Source organism: Equus caballus, chromosome 24, assembly GCF_041296265.1.
Source record: "Equus caballus isolate H_3958 breed thoroughbred chromosome 24, TB-T2T, whole genome shotgun sequence".
Lineage (NCBI taxonomy): Eukaryota > Metazoa > Chordata > Mammalia > Perissodactyla > Equidae > Equus > Equus caballus.
In genome coordinates, this window is record NC_091707.1 from 58,881,393 (window position 1) to 58,906,276 (window position 24,884).

General features: G+C 64.1%; 1 protein-coding gene and 1 long non-coding RNA gene across 7 annotated transcripts in view; both read left to right on the forward strand.

The window, feature by feature from the left end:
• The first annotated feature begins 91 nt into the window (after positions 1–91).
• Positions 92–2,817, forward strand: LOC138920538 (uncharacterized). Its single transcript, XR_011431905.1, has 4 exons — positions 92–257; positions 1,220–1,482; positions 1,663–1,810; positions 1,919–2,817. It is a non-coding gene; the product is annotated as an uncharacterized lncRNA (long non-coding RNA).
• A 2,603-nt stretch (positions 2,818–5,420) lies between these two features.
• The window catches only part of INF2 (inverted formin 2), a 30,542-nt gene continuing 11,078 nt past the window's right edge, over positions 5,421–24,884 (forward strand). For 2 of the 6 annotated variants that reach the window (XM_070249360.1, XM_070249361.1), the window contains exons 1-8: positions 16,565–16,794; positions 18,670–19,069; positions 20,463–20,578; positions 20,649–20,808; positions 21,311–21,344; positions 22,391–22,532; positions 23,294–23,435; positions 23,618–24,532. In XM_070249360.1, the coding sequence (XP_070105461.1) occupies positions 16,708–16,794; positions 18,670–19,069; positions 20,463–20,578; positions 20,649–20,808; positions 21,311–21,344; positions 22,391–22,532; positions 23,294–23,435; positions 23,618–24,532 (1,996 nt within the window). In that variant the 5' untranslated portion in view covers positions 16,565–16,707. Of the gene's footprint in view, positions 6,086–7,185; positions 7,324–16,564; positions 16,795–18,669; positions 19,070–20,462; positions 20,579–20,648; positions 20,809–21,310; positions 21,345–22,390; positions 22,533–23,293; positions 23,436–23,617; positions 24,533–24,884 lie in introns of those variants that run through there. The other 4 variants (XM_070249358.1, XM_070249359.1, XM_070249362.1 and 1 more) reach the window with 4 other exon arrangements.

Here is a 24,884-nt window from a genome sequence, read left to right on the forward strand (position 1 = left end):
GCCTCCCTCCCCTCCGTGGCTCCAGCCATGGCGTTGGTTACAGCCCAGCTGGGCTCACGTGGGCAGGAGATGCGTCCGGGAAGGACGCAGTGTAGAGGACTCAGTTCAGCACCCCTCGCGGCCTCCCTAACTTGGCGAGAGGCCCAGCCGGGCGCGAGCGCGCGGTCCAGTTAGCACGAGCTAGCGGTCGCGCTCCGGCGCCGCTCGGCTCATCGGACCAGAACCTGATTTCTAGTTAATTACAAACTACGGCCAAGGTAATAAGGAATAGATGGATGAAAGGAAACAGTGAAAAGGAAATGGAGCGCCTCTCTGGGGAGGGGACAGACGCATAGCGGCTAGGAGAGTCCCAGGGTCCTAACTGAGCGTAGAGGGGGACAGTCTGGGGTTCATTCCGAGGCACCCCCTTGGAGGTTGGGTGGGCCGAGCAGGGGGTGGGGTGGGGGCTGGCGCTCACTGGTGCCCCCGCCTGCAACCTCCACACCCCCACACCCCTGCGGTGGCTCCCACACTGACCCTTGGCCACACCCGTGGGGAACTCAGTCTGATCAGGGAGACTAAGCATACACAGGCCTGGGCAAGGTCAACGTTCAGCGGGAGAGAGGGGAGCACATGTCCCAGAGCCAGGAAGGGCTCTGTGAAGGGGGGGACTTGGGGGAGAGAGAGTCCCTGGGGTGGATGGACACCCAGGCAGAGCCAACAGACCGTGCAAAGGCGTACGAAAGATGCTGAGGTCTTAGGCCAGGAATCAACAGGGCCAGTGTATGTAGAACCATATTTGGGTTTTGGTTTTTTGGTTATTTTTAACCCTCAAACCTCCTGGCTGCTCTACAATAGAAAAGGAGAACTGTGAAGGGCGAGCAGGAAGATGCTGGGGAGACAGCTGGAGGGGGCGCAGGTGACGCTGGGGACAGAGACCTGTCCCAGGGGCTTTGGGAGCCGAGGGTGCCCATGGGAGCTCAAGGAACCCCCTCCTCCGCCTCTGAGTGAGCTGAGGTGCGAGTGGAGTCTTTTCCACGAGGGTGATGAGGCTCAGAGCCTCCTTCAGGGATGGCTGGGGCAAAACGGAGCCAGACAGGAACACGGGTTATCCTGGGAGGAGCAGGTGGCTGCAGCGTGGGGGGGTCTGGAGTCGGGGCTGGAGGCCGGAGACAGGAGGAGTGGAAGGATTGAATGAGGCAGGGGGCAGCCACCAGCAGCATCCTCATTCCATTCACAGATGCTCCTGTGACCCACTCAGACCTACGCCGCATCCCTAAGAAACAGGCCAGTGGCCAAAACCCCCAGCGACGGATTGCAGCCCTGATTGCCTAAGAACACCAGGGAGGGCCCAATTCTTCAGGCTAAAGGCGCCCCCCCGCCCTGCAATTGCATCTCTGCCCCTCAGCCCCCAGGTCCTTCTCCCCTGCCCCCAGCTGTGCCTCTCCAGAGGGGAGAGGGAGACCCACCCTCACAGTCTGCGGCTTCAAGGCCAAGGGCAGGGTGAGTATGGTGCTGCTGCAGGAGTGCGGACACCAGGTTGGGGCACGGGGGGCTCAGCACCTCCTCACTCCCAGAACTCTAAGGAGCCCCCGAGGGTTCCATCTGGTGTGCCCCCCACACACAGTCCGCCCACATTCCCAAAGCCAGGCCGCAAGGCCCAGTGTTTTCTTGCCTCTTCAGCTACAGAAACTTTCTTCGAGCAAACGATGCGCAGCGCCCAATATATGAAACCCTCACAGCTGAGCTGCTCTCCACCCCAGCGTGCCTAGTCTGTGCAGAACCAAGCAGAAAACCACCCATCCGTCTAGAACTTCACTGGGCAACAGAGGTAACAGGGGAGGCTGAGAAGGCGAGGGACAGCCCAAGCCTCTCTATGGGTCAGCAGAGGCCCCAGGCCACTGGCTCCCACCTAGCCAGGCTCCTCTCTGCTCTGCAGGCTGCATCTCCACCTGTGGTCCCCGGCACTCCCCAGGGCCGGGCGCTAACTGCCTGCAAGAACGCTGGCCCAGCCGGCTCAGAGACGTGCCAGAGGGGAGGCAGGCCACAGACACGGGGACCCAGAGCCTGCACAGCAGCCAGCTTTGCCACCACCCCAGCCTCTGTGCAGTGCAGTTTCCTGAGCTGGCCAGGCCATACTGCCCACAGGAAGGCCATGGCTGGACTGGCCTGCAGACACAGGGAGAACAGAAGGAGCAGGTGCCCGTGTGCCGTGCACCCAGCTGCGGGATCCACCTCCGACCTCAGCCAGCCCCAGGGCACGATGGTTATGGTCTGTAGTCACTGCTAACACTGAATTAGTGAGTATAGAGCCATCCATCACTCCTGGGGAAACAGGGTCAGGTCCTGCCAGCCTCTGGGCACGACACTTCCATCAGCCCATCAAGACTGCCTCATTCAGTGCTTCTGTTCAGACACCTTAGTCAGTACAGATGCATCCACATCCAATTCACAGCCAGCAGCCTCCAACTCACGCTGAGGGAGGCTCGCCCGACACAGGTGTTTTCCCATGAGGCCCAGCCTGGACTTCCTGGGCTCGAGAACGCTGGCCGGCATTGCAGCACCAGGCCTGGGGCCATTTTAAACAGCGAAATCTCCAACAGAAAGCACCAAAGTGCAGAAAATATGGTACTAAATAGACCAGGAGGACACGTTTATAGTGTGAGATGAAACAAGAAGGCAGAGTGTCCCCTCGTTCCCCTCAGCTGGGGACTCAAAGTTTGTGCTGCTCTGCTCGTGTTGGCAAATCACTGTACAAGCAAGGAGTGACTTCAGGGTTACAAACACATTTTCAAGAGAAGGCTAGTTTCCAAATAAAGAATCTGCACATGATGAGAATCTTCTGTGAGTGTGTGTGGTATGCAAATGAAGAGGGTAGAGATTACTGCCTGATACTGCCTGACTGATTGAGCTGCCCACTGTCCCTTCTCAGAGCATTTATCTGGTTCTGGCTCCTGCCTCCCTGACCCCAGACCAGGGATGGGCCCTCACTGAGGTCCACCTCCCACAGCCAGGCAGGCACACATAGGCTGGCACTCAGATGCTCTCTGGAGTTTCAACTGAGAAATGCAGGAGAAATTTGGGGAACTCTGAGAGGCTGCCTGTAGGGTGTTGAGAACACAGTGGCCAAAGCTGCAGGCTACAGAGCAAGGGTGCTGAGGGAGAGGCAGGTGTGTCATGAGGCCCAGAGTGGATGGGTGGATGGATGGATGGTGGATGGGTGAATGGAGGATGGATGAGTGGGTGGCTGGGTGGATAGGTAGATGGGTGGATGGTGGATGGGTGGGTGGGTGCGTGGACGGATGGTGGATGGGAGAATGGAGGATGGATGAGTGGGTGGCTGGGTGGATAGGTAGATGGGTGGATGATGGATGGGTGGATGGGTAGGTGGGTGCGTGGGTGGATGGATAGATGGTGGATGGATGGATGGTGGATTGGCAGATAGGTGGATGGGTGGATGGATGATGGATGGTGGATAGGTGGGTGGGTAGATATGTGGGTGAGTAGGTAGATGGATGGTGGACGAGTGGATGGATGGATGATGGTAGATAGGTGGATAGGTGGGCAGGTGGATGAATGGATGAATGGGTGGGTGGGTAGATGTGTGGGTGAGCAGGTGGGTAGATGGATGGTGGATAGGTGGGTGAGTGGGTGGATAGATGGCGGAGAGGTGGATGGGTTGGTGGGTGGGTGGATAGGTAGATGGGTGGATGATGGATGGGTGGATGGGTAGGTGGGTGTGTGGATAGATAGATAGATGGTGGAGAGGTGGATGGGTGGGTGGATGAATGGAAGGAGTGTGAATGGATGGGAGGGTGGATTCACTGACTTCATTCTGTAGCAGCATCACAGGTCATCTCAGGGCACCCCAGTAGGATACAAAAGAAAGAACACTTCAGAAGCAAAAAGATGAAAAGCATCCTGGGCGCTGAACTGACAGAGGAAATGAAACCCAGGGCCAGGCTGCTGCTGGCTGGGACCTGAGTGGCCCCTCCCGCCCAGAAAGTGCCGGCCCACCCACTCAGGCTGTCCGGGCTTTGACCTCTGCATCAGACGCTGGGCTGGGAAGGCTTCTCTCTGAGAAGTGCGCACACCTGCCTGCCTGCTGCTAGCCAAGCTCACGCTGGTGGCACCGAAGCCTGCTCCCCCTCATCCCAGTCCCCATTGTCTGCTTCCCAGCAGGAGGCAGGGGGCTCTCCCAGGCTCACCAAGTCTCGAGCCTGTCGAGGTGGGGGCACACTCTCTGCGGGTCAGTCTCAGGCCAGCACGTGGGCTTCTGCCGGAGTGTTGGAGGTGGCTGGGGGTGGCCATGTGTTGGACCTCCAGCATGTACCTTGTCCTCGCACATCTGGGCGTCCAGAGCTGTGGTGGGTATGTGTGCACCCCCAGCTCCAAGGACAGACCCAGGCCCCTGGATGGGACCCGCCAGGTGGGCGATGGCTTCCTGAAAGAACTTCCGGAAGCCAGATGGGGCCCCATGTGCTGGGCAGTGGCTGCAGGAGGCATTTCTGAGGCCGAATGGGTCCTCCCCTCACCCTCAGGGACAGGAAACCCGCTCAGAATGGGGCTGGGATGGTGGGCTGCCTGGCAGTGCAGAGGGTCAGCAGTAGAGCTCATAAAAGAAATGGGGCCAGGAAGGCAGGTGGCTCTGTAGGTCTCAGAAATGAGTGGTTAGAGTAGGATGAGCTGCGCAAAGCTGAGACCCTGGGCATGGTGGGTCGGAGCCAGAGGCCTGAGGGAAAGCCCCTCTGAGACCAGTGTCCATGCCCACAGCCTGCCAGACCTCTGACTCCAGCCGCCCTCCACACGTGGACACACCCCACACAGACACACACACAGACATACATACACACACATCCTCACACACACACATGCACCTGCCCAGTCACACACACTGACGAACACACGCCCTATCAGAGGCCCCCTGCCGTCTTCGCCCTGCTCCAGCCTGTCACCTATTGGCCTGTGGTGACCTCACTCACCCTCGGGGTCCAGCGTAGGTGTGCCTCCTCCCTGGCACCTTCCCAGGGCACCAGTCGGACCTAGAGAGCCTGGACTGGGGCCTCTGTCCCTGAGCCCCCACACACACCTAGCAGGTGCACAGGGAAGAAAACCCTGGGCAGGAGCCTGCCGAGGGGGCACTGGCCTCCCTCCAGCCTCCCTCTCCTCCAGCCGGGCAGGGGTCCTCATGCCCGAGTGGGCCCCAGAAGGCTGGCAAGATGCCTGAGACACAGACCCTGGCCCACACCAGGCCCGGCTGATGGCTGGAAGGTCACTCCTCACCCTCATCCCTTGCATTTCTCCATCACCGGCTCAAAAACACACCCACTGACCATAGCCAGCTGCAACCAGGCGCCAGCTCGGGACAGTGATGAGTCAGCCACCCGTGCCTCCCACCCCCACCCCAGGTGGTGCCAGCACAGAGAGGCCTGAACCCCAGCTCTGGGGGGAGGGCAGGAAGGCTTCCAGGAGGAGCCAGGTGGGGAAGGCCTGGCCAGCCTTCCAGGCCGAGGCACGCCCCGCCCTTCAAGGACTCGGCGCATTCCAAGAATGGCGGGCAAGTCCTTGCGCAGGAGCAGCCGCCACACTCACACATCCCCAGGCTGCCCAGGCTGGAGGGTGCCCAAGAGTCAGCAGGCACCCTCCTCGGCCGTGCTCTGGGGCACGCCCGGCACTCAGGGGCCCTCACTGGGCACTGGCCTGTTACCAGAAGCCGCTCCCAAACTGGGGCTGAGCCAAGATGATTTCCGAGGGCTGCTGGGCTGGGCAGGGGCTGCACTCGCTGGGAGTGGACATTTACAGGCCAAGAGTTCCGGGCCTCACCCCCACCCGACAGAGTGGCACACTGAGCAGCAAGATTGGCCACAGGACTGAAGCTGGAGCGAGCCTGGGAAGCCACCTGGACCCTGGTCTGAAGCATCTGCATCCCGAGTCCTTCCCTCTGCCCAAGGCCCTCCCACCCTCCCCAGCCAGAGCCCTACCCACCCACCAGCCTGCCTGCAATCTGCATGCCGCAGGTCTCCGGAGAGATCCATCCAGACAGAACCAACCAACGGCCACACTGCATCCACATCGGCTCATCTCACCCTCCTTACAACCCTCAGAGGTACTTGTCATCCTTTCACAGATGGGGAAACTGAGGCTTAGCAGTTCACGTCACGACTGAGCCCAAGGTCACACACTCAGAGGGCCGGGCCAGGGCCCTCGGGGCAGAGGTTTGTCCCCTTCATCCGCCTGGGGCTGGACCCACCCCCTCACGCACCCATGGCCCCCTGGCCCCCAGGCCTGCTCCCTCTGAGCTCCAAGGGAGGGTTAGATGTCAGAAGGGACTTCCAGAGCTGAGGGCCTGGCTCTCTCCAGCCAGCCAGCCCGGCTTCCAGAGCCAGCTACAGGCAGACCCCACGCTGGGCAGTGTGGAAGTCACGGGTGGGTGGGGCCCTGGCCTGGCAGGATCGTCAAGGCAGGCAGTGAGAGGGGGCGGCCAAGAACTGGTCACAGCATTCAGGCCTCCTGGGGCACGAGCAGCTTCCTCAGGCCTCTCAGGCCTGCTGCCTGCACTGGCCGGCCGCCCAGAGACCCCCAGACCCCATCGGGGGGAGGGTGTCAAGGAGGGCTGCAGGGAGGGGGCGTCCAGGGACGCTCCCCATCCCACAAGCCCAGGAAGAGCAATCTCCCACAACCAAACCTCGAACCCCAAGGTGGGACGGTGGAATCAGCTGGTCCCTGCAGGGGTCCCATGCAGGTGGCAGAGGGAGAGGAGTTACCACGCCTGGGAAGCCGGTCCCACCCGCCGGACTTTGTCCGGGAGCCTCCGTGGGCGAGCCGGTCAGAAGGCTCATTGCCAGTGGGCGGTGGACGCGGAGGAGGTAGGGTGGGGAGAGCAGTGTAGACCAGAGATGGAGGCAGCAGTTAGGTCAGAGGTGAGGAGACGGCTTCCAAATGTTTCCCAGGCCCCCGCTCCATGTGTGCCACCCCCAGCGCCACCCCGCCCACCAGGAGCCAGGCCGCCAAGGCGGGGAGGGGCGGACCTCCGGAGGAGGCGGCGGGGGGGTTTACAGGCGTGGGGAGAGCCCCCAAAGGCGCCCTGCGGCCCCAGCCGGAGTGGGCGGGGCCTCCCCAGCAACCCCCCCCCCAACTCCGCCCCCGGCCCGCTCCCCACGTGGCCGCCGGCGGGCGGGCGGGCGGGGCGGGGCCGGGCGGCGCCTCCCCTTCCTCCCGCGTGCCCCGCCCGAGCCCGAGCCGAGCGGGAGCCGTGCGGAGCCCGCGGTGGCCGGCTGCCCGCGGCCCTGACCCACAGCACGGAGTGCTGGCCGCGCCCCCGCCCTCGGCCGCCGCCCCCGCCCGGTAAGTCCGCGCCCTCTGGACTCTCCAGGAGCCCCTGGGGAAACTGAGTCCAGGCGGGGGGGGAGGGCGTCTGAGGCTGGGGAGCGGGGAGGAGCAGCGGCGTATGCGCCCCGGTGGCGGCGAGCAGCCCCGCGGCGCAGGGCGGCGGGCTCCCGGCTCCCGGGCGGGGACTCGCGGTGGTCGGCCCGGCTTCCGCCCCACCCGGCAGAATTTCCCCGCCTCGCGGCTGCCACATCCTAACCGCGCATCAGCCACAGTTGAGAAAATAAACTTCAACTTCGGGTCTGCTGCCCAGGTGACACCGCAAGGCGCGCGCCGGCCTGGGGTTCTACCTGTGCTATTGGGTCTGTAGCTGCCCACGCGCAGGTGGGTGCACACCGGGTCCTGCCACCCTCCACAGGCAGGGCTTGCCGGAGCAAACTTCCACCCTGCTCTCTGTCCCTCCTAGGTGGGGCTGGTCGGCCTGGGAGTGGGAGAGGCTGGCCCTGTGCTCCTCCACTCCCACCTCCGGACCCCATTTTAGGGAGGGACCCGAAGAGTGACCATGACCTCAGGAGGGAAGCTCCTGGGGAGCACAGGCAGGGAGATCTGTCTGCCTGGCCTCCTGAGGTCCGGCCACCCAGGGCCCCAGGCTGCATAGTGGCTGGCCTCAGTGGTGACCACAGCATTAGTGCCCCGCCCTAGCTGGACACAGGAAGAGTTGGAGGGAAGATGGCCAGCCCTGCCCCACAGGCACATCCCGCAGGAGCTGGAGGTGGGAAGTTCCCTCCAGCCTGGCCTGCTGCTCCCTCTGGCCCTGCGACTAGACAGGACATTTGCCTTCTCTGGCTTCACTTTCCCCATCTGCACTCCGAAGGGTGGGGACAGTCACCTAGGCTTGGGCCTCCCACTAGTCACCCTGCAGCAGAGAAGGCAGAGACCCAGGGCAAACGCCCCAAACCCCTTCACGGTGCTGCCCACGGCAGGGGCCCTTGGTGGGGGGGAATGCTGCAGCCCTAGTGAGCCCATATCCGCATTTGGGTTTGGGTCTGGGGTCTGAGACCCCCACACTGTTCCCAGGTGTCACTAGGTCAGTGTCACCTGTCTGTTAAAGAAGCCAAGTTGACGCGGCAGGCCCCTCCTGACCACTGCCCAGACGCTGCGCCCCCATCCCTTCCTCAAGTGCTCGTGGCTCTGGGTCGATGAACAGGTCATCACGGGCTGGCCAGCAGACAAGGGGACGCCACCGGGGAGAGTGGACTGAGGTGGTCAAGGGGGGCTGCCCTCCCATGACCCACCCAGGCGGCCTGTCTGTCAAGAGTTCTGCTCGTTCACAGCAAATGGTTAACCGCAGGTGAGGCCCCCCACTTTGTGGAGGTGCTGACGGGCTGTCGGAGCTAATTGCTCCCCCTCACGTTCCGGGACCTGGCAGCTCCTGCCTTAAATAGACTGTGCTCCCCTTCCATCAGACTGCGGTGGTTTTCCCGTTCGGAAGAGTCAGTGGGTCCGTGAGGGCTGCGGCAGGGAGGGATAGCAACTGGATGGTGACGGGGTGCTGCCTGTGGGTGCAGGGCCTGCCGCAGCTGATGTGGGCCAGCGGGCCTGGCTCTGGATGGGGCAGTGGGCAATCTCAGAGGAGAGCTCAGGCCCCTGGCTTTTGAGGGTGCCCAGAGGAGGACCAGGAGCCAAGTTCCTTCTCACCTGAGGGGCAAGGCCTGACTCAGCCGCTTCCCTCCGGGCTTGCACACAGCAGGTATCTAATGGTTGCGTGGTTCACAGCCCAGTAGACACAGTGGATTGGGGAAGGCATGCCTATCTGTTTCAGGAAAGTGGACAGGAGTGTGTCTAGGGGAGACAGGCCAGGGGGGCTGGGAGGTCGAGGCCAGGCAGGAGCCAGTCTCTGCAGGGCTGTCCTCAGGGGACAGAGCCAGACCTGGGGGACCCCGGATGTCTAAGGTGAAGAGGCTGGTTTCAACCCGTTATGAAGACGTGAATGCATGGGAGAGGGTGAACTCCCTGTCACTGGAGGTGTGAGAGCAGGGTCTGACGGTGTGGCCTCCTGTTAGGGAGGCCCCCACCCCTGCCGGCCTCACCCTAGTAAGGGGGTGTCGTGCCCAGTCCCCCTCTGAACCCCAGAAGGCCTCAGTCCCCGGGCACTGTGGAGTCGGTTCACACAGCTGTCCCACCTGCCCAGCACAGGGAGGCCTCCGTGGTGACTGCGCGCAGCCTCCAGAGCCAGGCAGGCTGGGCCTCTCCTCCCGGGAGAGCCTCTCCTCGTCCTCTCTCAGCACCCTCCCGAAGTGTGATTCAATAGGAGCCGGGGTGGGGAGCTGCCCAGGGCCCCCTCTGCCAGGTGCCCGTCAGCTTCCCGGTGCCCTGCGCAGGGTCTGTGTGCTGAGTGAGTGAAGGAATGAGTGAGCCAGCCTGCCGCGGTCCACCCCATGGAACTCACCCAGTGAGGTGTGGGTACCGCCGTTATCCTTGGCTTCACAGACAGGAAACTGAGGCACCGGGTGGTCGGGTTGTAGAATCAGTGCCGCCGTTCTGGCCAGAGGTGTTTATAAAGCCCCTGCTGCGTCAGCCTTTGTGCCCACCTGGCTGCTCCTGGGGGCCAGAGCCTGGAGCCTGCTGTACCTGTACCATGCTGGCCGTACACAAGCGCTTCCCTGCGGTCAGATGAGGACTGGCCGGGCCTGGGGCAGCACCTGGAGGCCCACGCCGTCCCCCTGCCCCTCGTCACCACCACACTGCCTGCGGGAGCGGCAAACACGGGGGCGCAGCGGCCTCGGGGTCCTGGCATGGCTGCTCTGGGAGGAGAACTTTGTCCTGGCCAAGTAGCCGCCCACCCTACCCCGGCCTCCAAATAGGGGAGGGGTTAGGCGCCCACCTGTGTGGCTCCTGAGGAACCCACGCAGACATACAGACACACAGGCAGCTGCCACGGGCCTGCTGCCCTGGATCTCTGGACCCCTGGAGCCGCTGGTCCATTGACAGTGGGCTCTCTTAGCCGGGGTGGGGGGTCACAGGCAGGTGGGATGCGTGACGCAAAGGCCCCCCTCCCAGAGCTGTCTGAGGACAGAATGGCCCAGGACGAGGGCCCAGTCGGGGGGGGGGGAGGGGCCCGGTGCCCGTGCCACCCATATGCACAGCCCTGGGTGGTGGTTTCTCTTTATTGCCTCTGAGCTCCCACTTGGCTGCTGTGGGCAGAGGCCAGCCCAGTCGCTCGCTGTGCCCAGTGTACCCGCCCCCTGCACACACATACAGGGAGTCTCAGCAGACCCGGCTGATGGGGCAGAGTCTCTCCCTCCGTGAGCCCCCCTTGGCCCTTGCCGAGCACTGGTGGACGTAGACGTGGATGCCAGCGTGGACCCTGGCCAGCTGTGTGAGAGGCGCTCAGTCTGCCCGCCTGTGCCTGGTCCCCTCAGGCCCTGGGATGTGGCCTTGGTGTGCAGCCTGCCTCCCCTGCCATCCATGTCCCCATGTCCCCGTTCCTGCTCTGAGTACAGCTTGGCACTGCCACCTGCGCACGTCAGCAGGGAGGCAGGGTCTGGCTCTCCACCCGCCCGGGGTGGAGTGGGGGTGCAGCCTGCCCCCACCTGGCTCTGTCTCCTCACATGCACAGACATGAGTGGCCTGAGAATGGGAGCCCTGGCTGCCCAGATCAGATCCTGCCCACTTTGGGGGCCCCTAAGGCCCCCACTGGGTGCTTCCAGGCTGTCTCCCCGCAGGTACTGGGCCAGGTCGTGGAGGTGGGGGCAGCAGAGTGAGGGGGCTGCCTGCAGGATGTGGCAGAGCAACGGAGGGACAGCCAAGACCAAGGCCCAGGGGTGGGACCCAGGTGGTCACCTTTGAGAGGAGACGAGGGGGCAGCCGGAGAGTGGTTTTGTGGACCAGGCAGGCCCAGTGGCCATGCGAGTGGTACGGGCTCAGCCAACCCAGGGTCCCCGGGGAACATCCTGGCCATTTTATAGATGAGAAAATCAGGTTTGAATGGGCCCCGGCCCCTTGGCACCCAGCAGAAAATGCTACACAGCATCTTGCGCCAGACGCTGAGGATCTCGCTCGCCCGGTCAGGCCGGGCTCTTGGCCCTGCCTGTCTGGGGCCAGTGGCCCCGGGATGCTGAGCGGGGGCTGGGGAGGCGTGTCTGCGTCCCAGCTCCATGCTGGCCCCGGCTCGGGGAGACAGTGGCGTGGACAGGCGTGGTAGTCAGGCACAGCACTTTCCTGCCCTTCTGGGGCCTGCTTGACAGATCTGTCAGAAGGCTGGGCGGGTGGCATTGCAGGCTTCTCTCCATTTGAGGATGGGAACCGGGGCCTGGGTGGTGTTGTCCAGGGGACATGGCCAGTCAGATGCAAGGGCTGGTCTCACCCAGCACCTGAGCTGTCCCCTGCCCTTTGGGCCCTGGCCACAGCCCGTGGCTGTGCCGGGTTGTGCAAGCTGTGGCCCCTCCTCCCCCCTCAATCTGCCGCTTTGTTCTCCCTCTCCCAGCAGGCAGCCTTGAGCTAGGCCATGGGATGCAGGCCGGGGGTGAGGACCGCCTGGACAGGCAGTGGGCAGCCTCATGTCCTGCCTGGACGCCCAAGGCCTGAAGCCAGAGCCTGTCTCCAGCCTCCCTTTCCCCTCCCAGGCTGGGAGAGGCCTCTCCTGAGGGCAGCAGGGGGACAGGGGAAGGACACGTGGCCTCCTGAATTGCTTCTGGCCAACAGGGAGAGACTCAGGCACAGGGGATTCTGGTGGCCAGCCCAGTGGAGCCCCACATGTGGAAGCTGTGGCCAGGTGCAAGGGCCTGCGGTAGAGCAGTGCCAGGTTCAGAGGCCGCCCTGCCGCCTGCGGGACCCACCACGGTCCTTGCCCTCCCTCACCCTCTAACCACAGGTCTACGCACGTCACACCCCTCAAGCATTTGCTGTCGGAACTAACCCAGCCACAGAAGGCAGAGGTGGCTGCTGTCATCCTTAACCCCCCAGGTCGCTCCCCTGTGCTGCCCTCCCAGCCTTGGGCCCCCAGACTCTGGACCCGAACCCCAAGAATGTCAGAGGTAGCCAGGCTCTCCAGGAACTCCACACTGGCCCTGCTGTTTGTGCAGCTGGGAGACCGAGGCCCAGAGACGGGCCCCTGGGGTGGCCGGGGCCCAGTGCACATCCTCTCCCTGTGAGCCCTCAGTGCAGGTGGAAGCGAAAGCCTGGCTTCCTGGTACAGGCACCTCCACCCTTCCTGTCCTCCCCTCACAGAGCCTGCCAGTCCACGGGGGAGAGGCCCACGCCACCCCAGCACATTCCCAGAAACCCAAACACACGCAGAGCCTGGCTCAGGGCTGCCCTGCGCGGACGCTCCTCCCAGGGGGCTCAGGGCAGGGGCAGCACCGTCCCCCTTCTGGCAGGCATTTCCTGTGTGCGAGTCTGTCCTCGCAACCAGGGCCGCCCTCTCTGTGGCTTCCTCAGCTTCTATTCCTAACCCAGGGGGCGGGGTCTGGAGGATGCTGTTGTGCTGGGCCTGGGCATGGCACATCTGACATCATCCGACCTGCCCCCAGATCCTGGGAACACAGTGGGCCGAGCCTGGCTCCCTGACCAGTGGTGCCCCAGCTCTTGGCACTGACCAGCCGAGCCCGGCCCCTCTCCCCTGTTGGGGCCTCCACCATCACTTTGCTGCAGAGCCTCCGAGGAGTCCTGCACCCCGCTCTGCCCTTCCCTCCCTGGGGACCCGAGCAGGGACGGCTGCTCTGGGCCCAGACTCCCTCTGCGAGAAGCTGTGGGTCCTTCTTCATTCATTTGGCTCTCTCTCTTTTTCATGTTAGTATTGGGGTGTGTGTCCTGTGTGACACGTCACGTCTTAGGTGGTTGAAACCCACACCAGTGCAACTTGGTGTCCTGCTTCTCGCCTGTCCTTTAGCTTGACGCTGCCATCAGGGGCTTGGTGCCCACCCTCCTCCGAAGGTCCCTCTGTCCTGCTGTCGGATGCCACGTGGCCCGCCGACCCCGTCCACACAGCAGGAACAAATTCAGGCGAGGGTGTGCGGGGCAGGGGCCTTGCACTGCATGCTGGGACTGAGGGCTGCAGGAGGCGGGAGTGCTCCTTGGACCTGAGACAGCCGGGGGACAGTGAGGACACTGCCTACCCAAGGTCTGTGCCTGTGGGCGGGGCGATGGGGGGACACTCAGTTCTGCCTCCTTCCCTGAGGCCTGCTGGGCACGGGGCACCGTACCTGGGATGAGCCCGTGCTAGGCAACCCACAGAGGTCCGTCAGGGTCCCTCGAGGACTCGAGGCCTGGAGGGGAAGATGACACATGTACTGGAGGTTCAGGAGGAGCTGAGATTCTGGGCGGGAGGTCATGGGGCATCACAGTTGAGCAGCCCCGGCTCCAGACCTCCCCACTCTGCGGGGCCTGGGCTGCCCCTGAGCTCCAGGATCTGCCAGGAATGCCGTGCAAGGGCTGCCAGGCAGTGGAAAAATTTGGTTTCTTGGAGGAGCTAAAAATACAGTGTGGCAGCCCCTGCCTCCGGGTTCCGGAATCCCGCTCCTGCCATCTCGCCCGCCCACCCCGTGGAAGGCGAGCTCACTCTGCACCCCGCCTGCGCCCTCGCTGGCTCTGGGCCCAGAAGCACCCCAGCCCTGAGCTGATGCTGGCAGGGCCCCCTGCAGCTGTCTCCCCCTGGCCCCCCCCAGGCAGCTGCCCTTCTCACAGGTACCCACACCTTCCCTAACCTTCGCCCCCACCCCTGGGTGCCCCTGCAAGGGTCGAGGAACAGAAGGCAATGCCAGCTCCCCAACGGGCACCAAGCCCTAGCACCCAGCCTGGGCTCCTCACCCCCCAACACTGCTCAAAGCCCCTGGCAGCCACACCCGGGACACCACTCAGTGCCCAGTGTCCACCTCGAGAGGCTCACCCTCTGACCCAGTTTCTCCACCTGGACAGCAGGGCCTGAGTAGCTGGTCTCTGAGGTCTGGGGGCCAGCCTTGACCCTGCCCACCCCCACCCCCCACCCACACAGCTTGACAGATGACTGTCAGGCAGGGGCAGTGGCATTTCGCAAGTCAGCATAGCTGCCCCGGGCGTGTGGGCGCCCAGGTGGAGGTGCTGGCATCGCCATGCCAGGCTGGCCAGGCACAGGCAGGGAGGCAGATGGGTGTCTGAGGAGGTGCCAAGAGTCCTGGACCAATGTCCCCGTTGCCTCCAGGTCCTCGAGGCAGCCCCTGTGTGGGCTGGGTGAGCACCCATGAGCAGGACACCCCGATCGGTGGGTGGACCCCGGGAAAGCCCCGAGGGAGACACCCCCTTCAGGAGTCCCAGTCTGCCCGGGAGGCGTGACCCCGATCTAGTGGAAACCCCCACATTATGGATAGAAAAAAGTGACACTGAAGAACCGTGGGTGACATCCCACTAATGTCAGAGCCTCAGGGTCTTCCATTGATGCAGGGGGAGGGTCGGGCTGCCTGGGGGACATACGGGGGTTCCGAAGCACCCCTGACCCTTCAGTTGCCCGAGGGATGGGGTCTGGCCTGAGCCAGCTGTTGCTTGGACCCTAGGAACCGCAGATGGTCTTGCTTTTCTCCAGCCAGTCGTGCTGGCTGCAAAAAAGCTCTGTAAATGCAGATTCCTGTGCAGGCCCCACCCGGGGATGGGAGCACCGAGCCTGGGAAGGTCTCTGCAGTCCCCGCCCGGTCTAGGCGCCAGGCCTAGCTGCCAGCCGGACGCTCAGCCTGTGGGCTGGGCGGGGCTGGGCAAGGGCAGAGGGCCAGGCGTCCTTGGACAGGATTAAAACAGCCATGAGCATTCCTGAGCGCACGCTCCCTGCCCACAAGGTCCAGTTTATCCACGGGGAGCCCCACTGCAGCCTCTAAGACATGTGCTATCACTTTGCAGATGGGGAACAGAGGGGCAGAGTAACTTCCCCCGGGGGCACACAGCCAGTAAGCCCAGGAATGAGGCTCCCACCTCCCACACGGGTCCGTGTCCTCAGGAAGGGGCGTTCCCTGCGCTCCTGAGAGCAGTAAGCACACGATCCCCTCCGGTGCTTCCTGCAGAAATACTCAACCACTGCCCAGATGGGAACAAGCAAAGGCTGAGTGTTTGGGGCTGCTGCAGCCAGGGAGTCACCAGCACACTTGTGTTTGGCAGAGACTCAGGGCAGGCGGGAGCGTGGGCGCCTTTGTAGTCTTATTACATGTACACATGTGAGTCCTTACTGTGTGCATGTATCATATATCCCTAGACGTGTCTATATGTATACGTGATACAAGTTATGTGATGTATATATTGATATGTTAAAATGTTTCCTATGTATAGAAAGCTTCTTTATAGGGAAAAGGGGGCTCAGGGGCACCTGATGGGGAAGCGGGGTGTCCATGATTGCTGGGAGAGCATAGGGCTCTTGCCAGTCCATCCTAAATCCGTAGTGGGAATGAAATCAGTGAAGCCGGCAGTCACTGACCAGGCCCGGAGGTTTGGGGCGATGCACGGGTGGCTGTTCACTCCTGGACTGTCCTGGAGACCGAGGCCTGACGTCCTGCAGGTCTGAGCACAGAGAGCAGGCTGCTGCCCCCTGGTTCGCGTGGCGATGGCTTGGCTGCCTGGGCGGCGGCTGCAGGTGGTGGTCATGGCTCTGTGCTCGTGAGCGGTCTGGCCACTGTCCATTCGAGTGTTCAGTCTCATCCCAAGAAGAAATTGAAACATTCCTCAGGAGGCGTCCTTGGCCCCGGACCTGACCGGGTGGGCCTCCCAGAGGGAGAAAAGCTGCCCGCCCCCCCTCAGCCTCTGGGTCCCCAGCTGAGCTCGCCATCCTGGCCAGATGCCCCATCCACACTGGGCCACAGCCAGCTGAGCCCTGCACACACCCGCTGCCCCACACGGCGCTGGTGGGCACGGCCGGCTTGTGCCGCTCAGCTCCAGAGAGCATGGCGCCGGGGCACCCAGCACAGGATCCTTCATGGACGCATGGAGGCGGGCAGATGGCCCGTCACCTCCTGCTGGGGTCCCACCCCATAGCCCAGGGGCACCCTGCAGGTGGGGTCTTTCGGGGGATTGAGCCCATGACCCCGGGGACGGAAGATGCACAGGGAGGCCTGGGCTGTGCTGGGCGATGCTGGTTGTCATCTCTAAGGGGTGGTTGGTCTGCGTTTAGGGCTCCCCGGGGCTCTTGGCTGGAGACAACACTTGGGATGCTAGCGGCGGCCTGGGAGAGTTCACGCTCTCTCCACTCAGCCTGTGCCAGGAAACAGGGACTCGGGCCAGTGGAGGCGGGGCCGGGACGTGAGGGTCAGTTCTGGGCGCCGCTTCAAGCAGCAGCTCCCAGGTGGGCGGCAGAGGGTGCGGAGCCAGCTGCCTGCTCTTGGGGGTGGTGTGAGCAACCCCCTGCCAGCCACGGCGAGGCTGCAGCAGCAGGCAGCTCGGTGTGCAGCAGCCATGAGGAGCCAGGAGACTGTGAGGGGCAGCCCGAGGCAGGGCCTGGAATGGGTGGGCAGAGGCGGCCGGAAGGTCTTGCGCATCTGGGTGAGTGGACGGTGGGGGGCCGAGAGGCTGGGCCTGGGAGGGTGGGGGAAACCATGGGGTCGAACGGAGGGCTCCGGGCTCTCCACCGACGAGGGCTGCACAGGACCTGGGCTGCGGGGCCCCCAAGGGAGGGCTGATGAGCACCCCGACACACCCCCCACCCACTGCTCTCAGGATGCTCCCGGCAGGCTCATGCTGGAGGTCCAGGTGGCAACGCTGAGGCTCAGGCAGGTGCGTGACTTGACCAGAGTCTGCTGGGGCAGACCAGAGCTGGGTGTTCATGCAGGTCGGAGCCTCTTCCCCTCAACCAGGCTCTTCCCAGGAGGACCCCCCAGCCCCGCAGGGCAGTTGACTAGGCAGGAGGATGGGGGCTGGGTGGGGGCCGGGCTCCTGGCATGGACTCACTGCAGGCAGAGGAGGCAACCAAGGCTGTTGTCTGTGCTCCCAGCAGGCTAGGGGGTGGGCCCAGGGGAGGGAGGGTGCCCAAGACCCTGACCAAGGCAAAGCGGGAACAGGCGCTCCAGGAGTGAGGACAGCAAGGGGACCCAAATCCAGGCCAGGGACAGGCAGCAGGGCTGTTGCCCCCACTCAGTCTGTGTCTCCTGCATGACCTCGAGTGGCCCCTGGGGTCCCCCTCCCAACTGACCAGGCCTGGCCCTTAGAGTGAAGCTGAGCTGGACACCCAGCATCTCGTGGGCTCAAGGCCACCCTCTGGGGTCCAGTCTCGCTCGGCTCTGCCGTTTCTAACTCTGGGGCTGTGGGCTCGTGACCTGGCTTCCCTGGTGCCACCTCTGCTTCCTTTCCCGGAGAGTGGGGCTATTCAGGGCCTGCGTTGGGTGGTGGGGGGCTGAGGGTCAGGGGTGGGCAATGCCAGGCACAGGCCCTGGGGGTGAGGCACAGTGGTGTCACCATGCCCTGCCTCTCAGGCCTCCCAGCAGCTCCACGCTGCCTTCTCAGACGCTAAATAAAGACCCGAGCCATACATGGTTGCAGGAGAGCCTGGGCTGCCCCAGGCCTTTGAGGCCAGTCCCCAGGGGCTGTAGTTAGGGACACTGTCACAGCTGAGGGCCCCAGGGAGCTGTGGCCATGATACAGGCCCAGCCATCCTGTCCAGCTGTTCTGTTTTGGGGAAAGGAACGTGTTGGGGGGACGTTCTGGGTGGGGTCACTCCTGTTGCAGCTGAATCTGGGTAGATCTCCATATCCCGAGGGTCTGGGGGGGACACCCGGTCCTCCGCCCACACACAGATTGACAAAACTGAGGTCCAGGGAAGTGGGGGCCCAGCAGGGCTGCTCCCCCATGCAGCCCTGGTCTTGCTGGAATTGGGCGGATGTCGGGCATGACCCTCAAGTTGGCCGCCTTCCCCAGCCACGCTCCTGATGCTGTGGGCAGCCTGGAGGGCCCGGGGCCTGGAATTGCCCCCACTCTATGTCCCTATCTGACCCTGTCTGCTGGGCAGGGGAAATGCCCTGGGGGCAAGATAAGGGAGCCTCAGAGATGCTGTTTTTGTTGCATCATTGCCACTGGGTCAGTGGTGTTCCTGCCAGTGTAGCCGCCTCGAGGTCTTGGTGCTGCTGCCTCCTCGGTTGCTATGGTGATTTGGTCAAGGGCGGTTACGAGGAGCGCCTGGCAGGGGGAAGCTGTGGGCAGCGGCAGCCCTGGTGGGACAGGGTTTGCCAGCACAGTGTGTCTTCCAGGCAGGCCCAGGTGTCATCAGGAAGCACCTGTTTGGCAGGTGGAGAAACTGAGGCAGAGAACACTGCCTCCACTCACCAACTGGGGCCCGAGCTGGGCGCTGGCCTTGCAGCCCGAGGGCCCCCTCCGTCCCGGGGGTCAGGCTCTGGGCTGACACTCCGTCTCCCTCCGGCCCCACAGTTTGGCAAGATGTCAGTGAAGGAGGGAGCTCAGCGCAAGTGGGCAGCGCTCAAGGAGAAGCTGGGGCCGCAGGACTCGGACCCCACGGAGGCCAACCTGGAGAACGCCGACCCCGAGCTGTGCATCCGGCTGCTCCAGATGCCCTCCGTGGTCAACTACTCCGGCCTGCGCAAGCGCCTGGAGAGCAGCGACGGCAGCTGGATGGTGCAGTTCCTGGAGCAGAATGGCCTGGACCTGCTGCTGGAGGCGCTGGCGCGGCTATCAGGCCGCGGCGTGGCCCGCATCGCCGACGCCCTGCTGCAGCTCACCTGCGTCAGCTGCGTGCGCGCCGTCATGAACTCGCAGCAGGGTATCCAGTACATCCTCAGCACCCAGGCCTACGTGCGCCAGCTCTCCCTGGGTGAGCCGTGGCTGCAGGCTGGCCCGCCCACCCCCACCCCCACCTCCACCTCCACCTTAGCAACTCAGTAGGAGGCTCCCGGCCATGGGAGGCCGTGGGCAGGCTGGGGGCACAGGAAGAGAGAGCTCCGCCGGGCGGCCAGGGAGGGCTTCCTGGAGGAGGGACCAGTTTCCCAGAGTTAGGGAGGGCACCACTGTCTGCCCCAGGTCTGAGATCTCCGAGTCTCCTTGGAGCCACCAGCTGCACCTGGTTGTCCCCTCTGTTCTGTGACTTTGCTCTGCCTTTCCACCCACCCCTGTGCTGGTTCTGGTCCTGCCCCAACCACGGCCTCTAGACCCCATCCCCACCTGGGCAGCTAGAGTCACCTGGGTCAAAAACACAAGTCAACCTGAGTGGCCCCACTCACACTTGGCCTGGCTCCAAGCCCCTCCCCCTTAGCCCAGAGCCAGCCCTCTGGTCTGACCCGCCTTGCTGATGGCATCCTCCACCTGCCCCCCATTGCCCTGTCCCCTGCTCCACCAGCTGGGGACTTCTCCTTCCCGAGCTCCTGGCCCCCACCTCCTGCTCTGGCTGCTCTCTACATTTGTGTGCCGGCAAAGTTCTGCTCACCCTTTAAGTTCCGCTTCAATCACCCCCTCCAGGAAGTCTCCCCAGGCTGTACCCAGAGTTAGTCTTCAACCCTCAGGAGAGACCCTAGGTGGCCTTTGGTCACCGTGTGTCCCTTGCCCTCCAGGCTGTGCTGCTCCATGGCAGCGACCAGTCCCACCAATACTTGGGGCCCTGGGGGTGGGCAGTGACGGGTGGGCTGGCCCATGGGGGCGGGCGAGGGCAGCCTCATTCCTCTCCAGCCCAGCCCAGGCCTGGCTGTGCCCCCCATAGAGTCCCTTGTGACTTGCTCTCAGCAGGGCCAGCCAAGGGACACCCCAGAACTTCCCCAGCTCAGGGAATGAGGTGGGAGGCCGGGGTTCATGGGGACAAGGAGGCATTGTGGCTGTCTGTCATAAACACAGTTGGTGCCAAGTTTGGTGAAAACATGGGCTCAGCCCAGGGAGGTGTGCCGAGGTGGGCCAAGGGCCCAGAGCCAGCGGGGACCCCCTCAGAACTAAGAGGCAGCCCAAGCAGACCTGGGTGACTGGGCTGCCCCTGCCTCCATGGCCCTCCGTGCAGGGTCTGCCCCTGTGGTCCGGAGACCAGTCAGCACCCTGGAGAGGCCGGCACCTAATGTGGGTGGTGGCCAGTGCACAGTGCCCCCTGGCGTCGGCCCACTTTTCCAGCCAAAGTGTGGGAGTTCAGGCCATAGGCAGGCACAGGTCGGGGAGCAGCTGGTGGGGAGGAGAGGGAGCCCCATTCTGGGGACGCTGGGCCCCACTGAGACACCCTTGGCCCTTGGCAGCTCTGGACACATCCAACGTGATGGTCAAGAAGCAAGTGTTTGAGCTGCTGGCTGCCCTGTGCATCTACTCGCCCGAGGGCCACGCCCTGGCCCTGGACGCCCTGGACCATTACAAGGTGAGTGGCGGGGTGGCCGGGGCCCCTGGCCATGGCCTGGGGCGCACGCTGACCCCTGGCCTCCCCACAGATGGTGTGCAGCCGCCAGTACCGCTTCAGCGTCATCATGAGTGAGCTCTCCGACAGCAGCAACGTGCCGTATGTGGTCACTCTGCTCAGCGTGATTAACGCCATCATCCTGGGCCCCGAGGACCTCCGCGCCCGCACCCAGCTGCGGAGCGAGTTCATCGGTAACTGCGCCCCTGGCCTCTGCTGTGGGGCCCCTCGGCCAGCTTGGCCCACACTGCCCTCTCTGGGGGGGTGCCCCATGCCCCCAGCCCCCCAAGACCCCAGAGAAAGGCTCTGCCATGGGCCTGGGAAGCCTCCTGCCTTCACCTCTCCATTCCGTGGACTCGGGGCCTTCAGGACCTCTGGACCTCAGGCCTGGAGGGCTCTCAGTGTGAGGCTAGCCGAACAGTGGAGGGAGGTGGGCGACCTGACCCCCGGTTCCAGCAGCGACCGCCTAATGAGCACCACTGTGTGTCCAGTGTGATGTCTCTCCTCTGGAGCCTCGTGTCCCTGGTGTCCCCTGGGAATGGCAGGTTCCCATCCCACTCCACGGCCCGGTGCTCCAGGTGGTGAGAGTGAGCCCAGGGAGAGGGCAGAGGGGTCGGCGTCAGAAGATGTAGGAGACCCAGGGGTCTTGGCCAGAGCGGCCTCCGAGGCCCGCTGACCCCGTCTGTCCATTCCCAGGGCTGCAGCTGCTGGACGTTTTGACGCGGCTGCGGTGAGTTCCCACTGGCTGCTGCCCAGAGCCAGGCCCGCCTTCCCCTTGGGTCCCAAGCAGCGCCCCCCGATGGGCAGGGAGGTAGCCCCAGCAGGTCACCCCTCCTGGGGCCAGGTCCCAGCAAGGACCCAGCTGGCTGTCCCCAGCAGTGCTGGACAGGCTGCTCCGTGGAATTTCCCTGCCCAGGGTCTTGGCAGCTGCCCCTGGAAACGGGGATGGCCAGATACAGTACGGGACACCCACTTAATCAGGTTGTAGATAGACAAGGGGTCACTTTTGTAGTGTAAGTATATCCCAGATACTGTGTGGGGTATACTTAGACTAAAAGTCACTCATGGATTATCTGAAATTCAGATTTTCTTGGGTACCTGGGAACCCATGTGGCTGAGATGCCCCATCTCCGGCCTCATCAGGACCACTCTTAGGGTGGGGAAATCACCCCCTGCGTGTCAGGGAAGTCAGCTTGAGCAGTTGCACCCCAGGAGGAGGAGCCGAGGCTGGTGGGACTGGGGCTGAAGTGGTCTAGGACAAAGGTCTGCTGGGTGCTGAGGGGCCCACCCTGCCGCTGAGGGCGCGGCTCATTGGCCAGGCTGAGATGACTGGCAGGTCCTGGGCCCAGTGAACCTCCAAGCTGCTGACGCTCAGACCAGATGCCCTGCCCTCCTGGTGGAAGCCATGCAGACCCCCTCAGGTGTGGTCTTGGTGCCGTCCTCGCAGCACCCAGAGGAGGGCCTTCCCCCCATCCTGTGCCACTTCTAGCACGTCCTCCCCATCTCTGGGCCACATCTCTCCCTGTGCGTGTGAGAGCTTGCTCTTCTCCTTCCCAAGGGGCGTGGAGCTGCCAGGTGACCTGGGGCAGCCCAGCAGGGTACCAGGCTCAGAACTGTGAGCCCGCCACCCCCAGCCAGAGAGGCCAGCCCCAACAGACCATGGCGGCCCCTGGCTGCAGCAGCCACTGGCCCAGCTCAGGGTGTCTGTATCTGCCCGGGGTGGGGGAGCCTGGTGGGAGCAGCAGGCTCAGCCCGCCTGGGGCCCCCACTCCTCAGAGATCTGGAAGATGCCGACCTGCTGATCCAGCTTGAGGCCTTCGAGGAGGCCAAGGCCGAGGATGAGGAGGAGCTGTTGCGTGTCTGTGGCGGCATTGACATGAACAGCCACCAGGAGGTCTTTGCCTCCCTGTTCCACAAGGTGGGCTGGGGGCAGGGGAGCCCCTCTAGGGACTGTCTCTGGGAGGAGGGGCTGTGTGGGCTGTGGCCCAAGTCCAGGGCTCGGAAACAGCCACTTTCCCTGCCCTGGTCAGACCACCCCATGACCTGGGCAGTAGGGCCAGATCTGGAGCTGCACTCGGGGAGCCGTGAGGGCTCAGGGCGCTGGAGCAGGCAGCCTGGGGCTGGTCTGGGCTATCCCAGGGAGAGAGCCAGGGCCACAGGGCCCGGAAGGACAGGATTCCAAAGGCCTGGCTGTCCAGAGGGGGCTGTGCCATCCTGGGCCCCAGCGGAGTGGCCACCATCAGGTAGACTGAGAGGGGCTTCGGGACCAATGAGAGTCCAGGAGGCCAAGTTCAGTCCAGTTCAGACCCTCCATGGGTGGACCTCCCATCCTTCATTGAACCCAGTGGCTCTTAGCCCAGGCGAGTGTCCCCAGGGGCATCCAGAAATGTCTGGAGACGTTGTGTTGAGCAAGGGTGCTACTGGCTTCAAGTGGTTGGAGACCAGGGATGTTGCTAAACATCTCACAGTGCACAGGGCAGCCCCCAGCACCAAGAGTGACCCGGCCCTGGATGTCACCAGTGCGGCTGTCAGGGTACCCTGACTCAGGACCTCCTAGGACCCCTTTGAGGCGTAGAATGGTGATGAGTGGACGCTCCTGGCAAACTGAGGCTGGTGGTTGTCAGCCCGCCCCAGGGAGGGGGTGGCTGCTGACTGGCGCTCCTCGTCCGCCTCACCCAGGTGAGCTGCTCCCCGGCATCCGCCCATCTGCTGTCGGTGCTGCAGGGCCTCCTGCACCTGGAGCCCACCCTCCGCTCCAGCCAGCTGCTCTGGGAGGCCCTGGAGAGCCTGGTGAACCGGGCTGTGCTCCTGGCCAGTGACGGTGAGCAGGCAGGACGGGGCAGGGGAGGGGGCACCCCGCCCACATCCCCCTCCTTGACCTCAGCCTGGTGGGCAGACACTGGGGTCTCGAACCATGGGGGGAGAATGCCTGTCCTTGGCCCCAACCCTCCCCTGCCTGCCTCCTCTGGCTCTCTGTCCTGACCCTGGACACCCCCACCACAGCCCAGGAATGCTCCCTGGAGGAGATGGTCGAGCGGCTCCTGTCCGTCAAGGGGCGGCCCCGCCCGAGCTCGCTGGACAAGGCCCACAAGGGCATCCAGGCCGACCTAGGCCAGAGTCGGAGGGGCAGCTTTCCCCAGAACACGGGTGCCCCAAAGGCGTGGGTGGAGGACCAGCAGCCGGCAGGGGCCCTCAGCAGCCTGCTCGCTGTCAGCACGCAGGACACCGGCCACATCATGGCTTCACAGCTGACAGCCTTAGAGCAGCGGGTGCCCACCCCACTCCCGCCTGCACCGCCCCTCCCCGGCGCCACCACTGGGCCTCCTCCCCCTCCTCTTCCCCCCCCACCCCCACCACCGCCACTGCTAGGACCAGCCGTGTGCCCCCCACCCCCTCCACCACCCCCATTGCCAGGACCAACCGTGTGCCTCCCACCCCCTCCACCACCCCCATTGCCAGGACCAACCGTGTGCCTCCCACCCCCTCCACCACCCCCATTGCCAGGACCAACCGTGTGCCTCCCACCCCCTCCACCACCCCCATTGCCAGGACCAACCGTGTGTCCCCCACCCCCTCCACCACCCCCACTGCCAGGACCAACCGTGTGCCTCCTACCCCCTCCACCACCCCCATTGCCTAACTCTAGTGGGACCGCACCTCCCCCACCCCCTCCACTGCCAAGCGTGGGATGCCCACCCCCACCCCCACCGCTGCCCGGCACGGGATGCCCCCCTCCACCCCCACCCCTGCCCGGCACCTCTGGGCCCCCTGCGGCGGGTGGCATGGAGGAGGTCATCGTGGCTCAGGTGGACCACCGCCTGGGCTCCGCCTGGGTGCCAAGCCACCGACGGGTGAACCCGCCCACGCTGCGCATGAAGAAGCTGAACTGGCAGAAGCTGCCATCCAACGTGGCACGAGGTGAGGACACCCAGGTCCCCGCAGGTGGCTTCTCTGCAGGTGGCTTCCCCTGGGGGGCAGGGTTGGACCCTGTTGAGGAGAGTGGCAGGCGGTTCCTGAAGTGTGTGTACTCACATCTGAGCCCAGGGCCCCCAGGCATGAGCCCCCCGAGCTCAGCTCTCGCGTGGTCTGGGGCAGGGACGCTCAGAGGTCACCTCTGAGGGCTCTCTCCTCCTGCACGCAACCCTGCAGGCTGGTGTGTTTCTCTGATGCCGCAGCCCCTGTGCTGCCCAGGCCCCTGGGGGCTGGGGGTGCTGATGCTGAGGTCAAGGGCAAGGCTGGCTGGAGGCCGGATCGCCAGCCAGCCTGGACA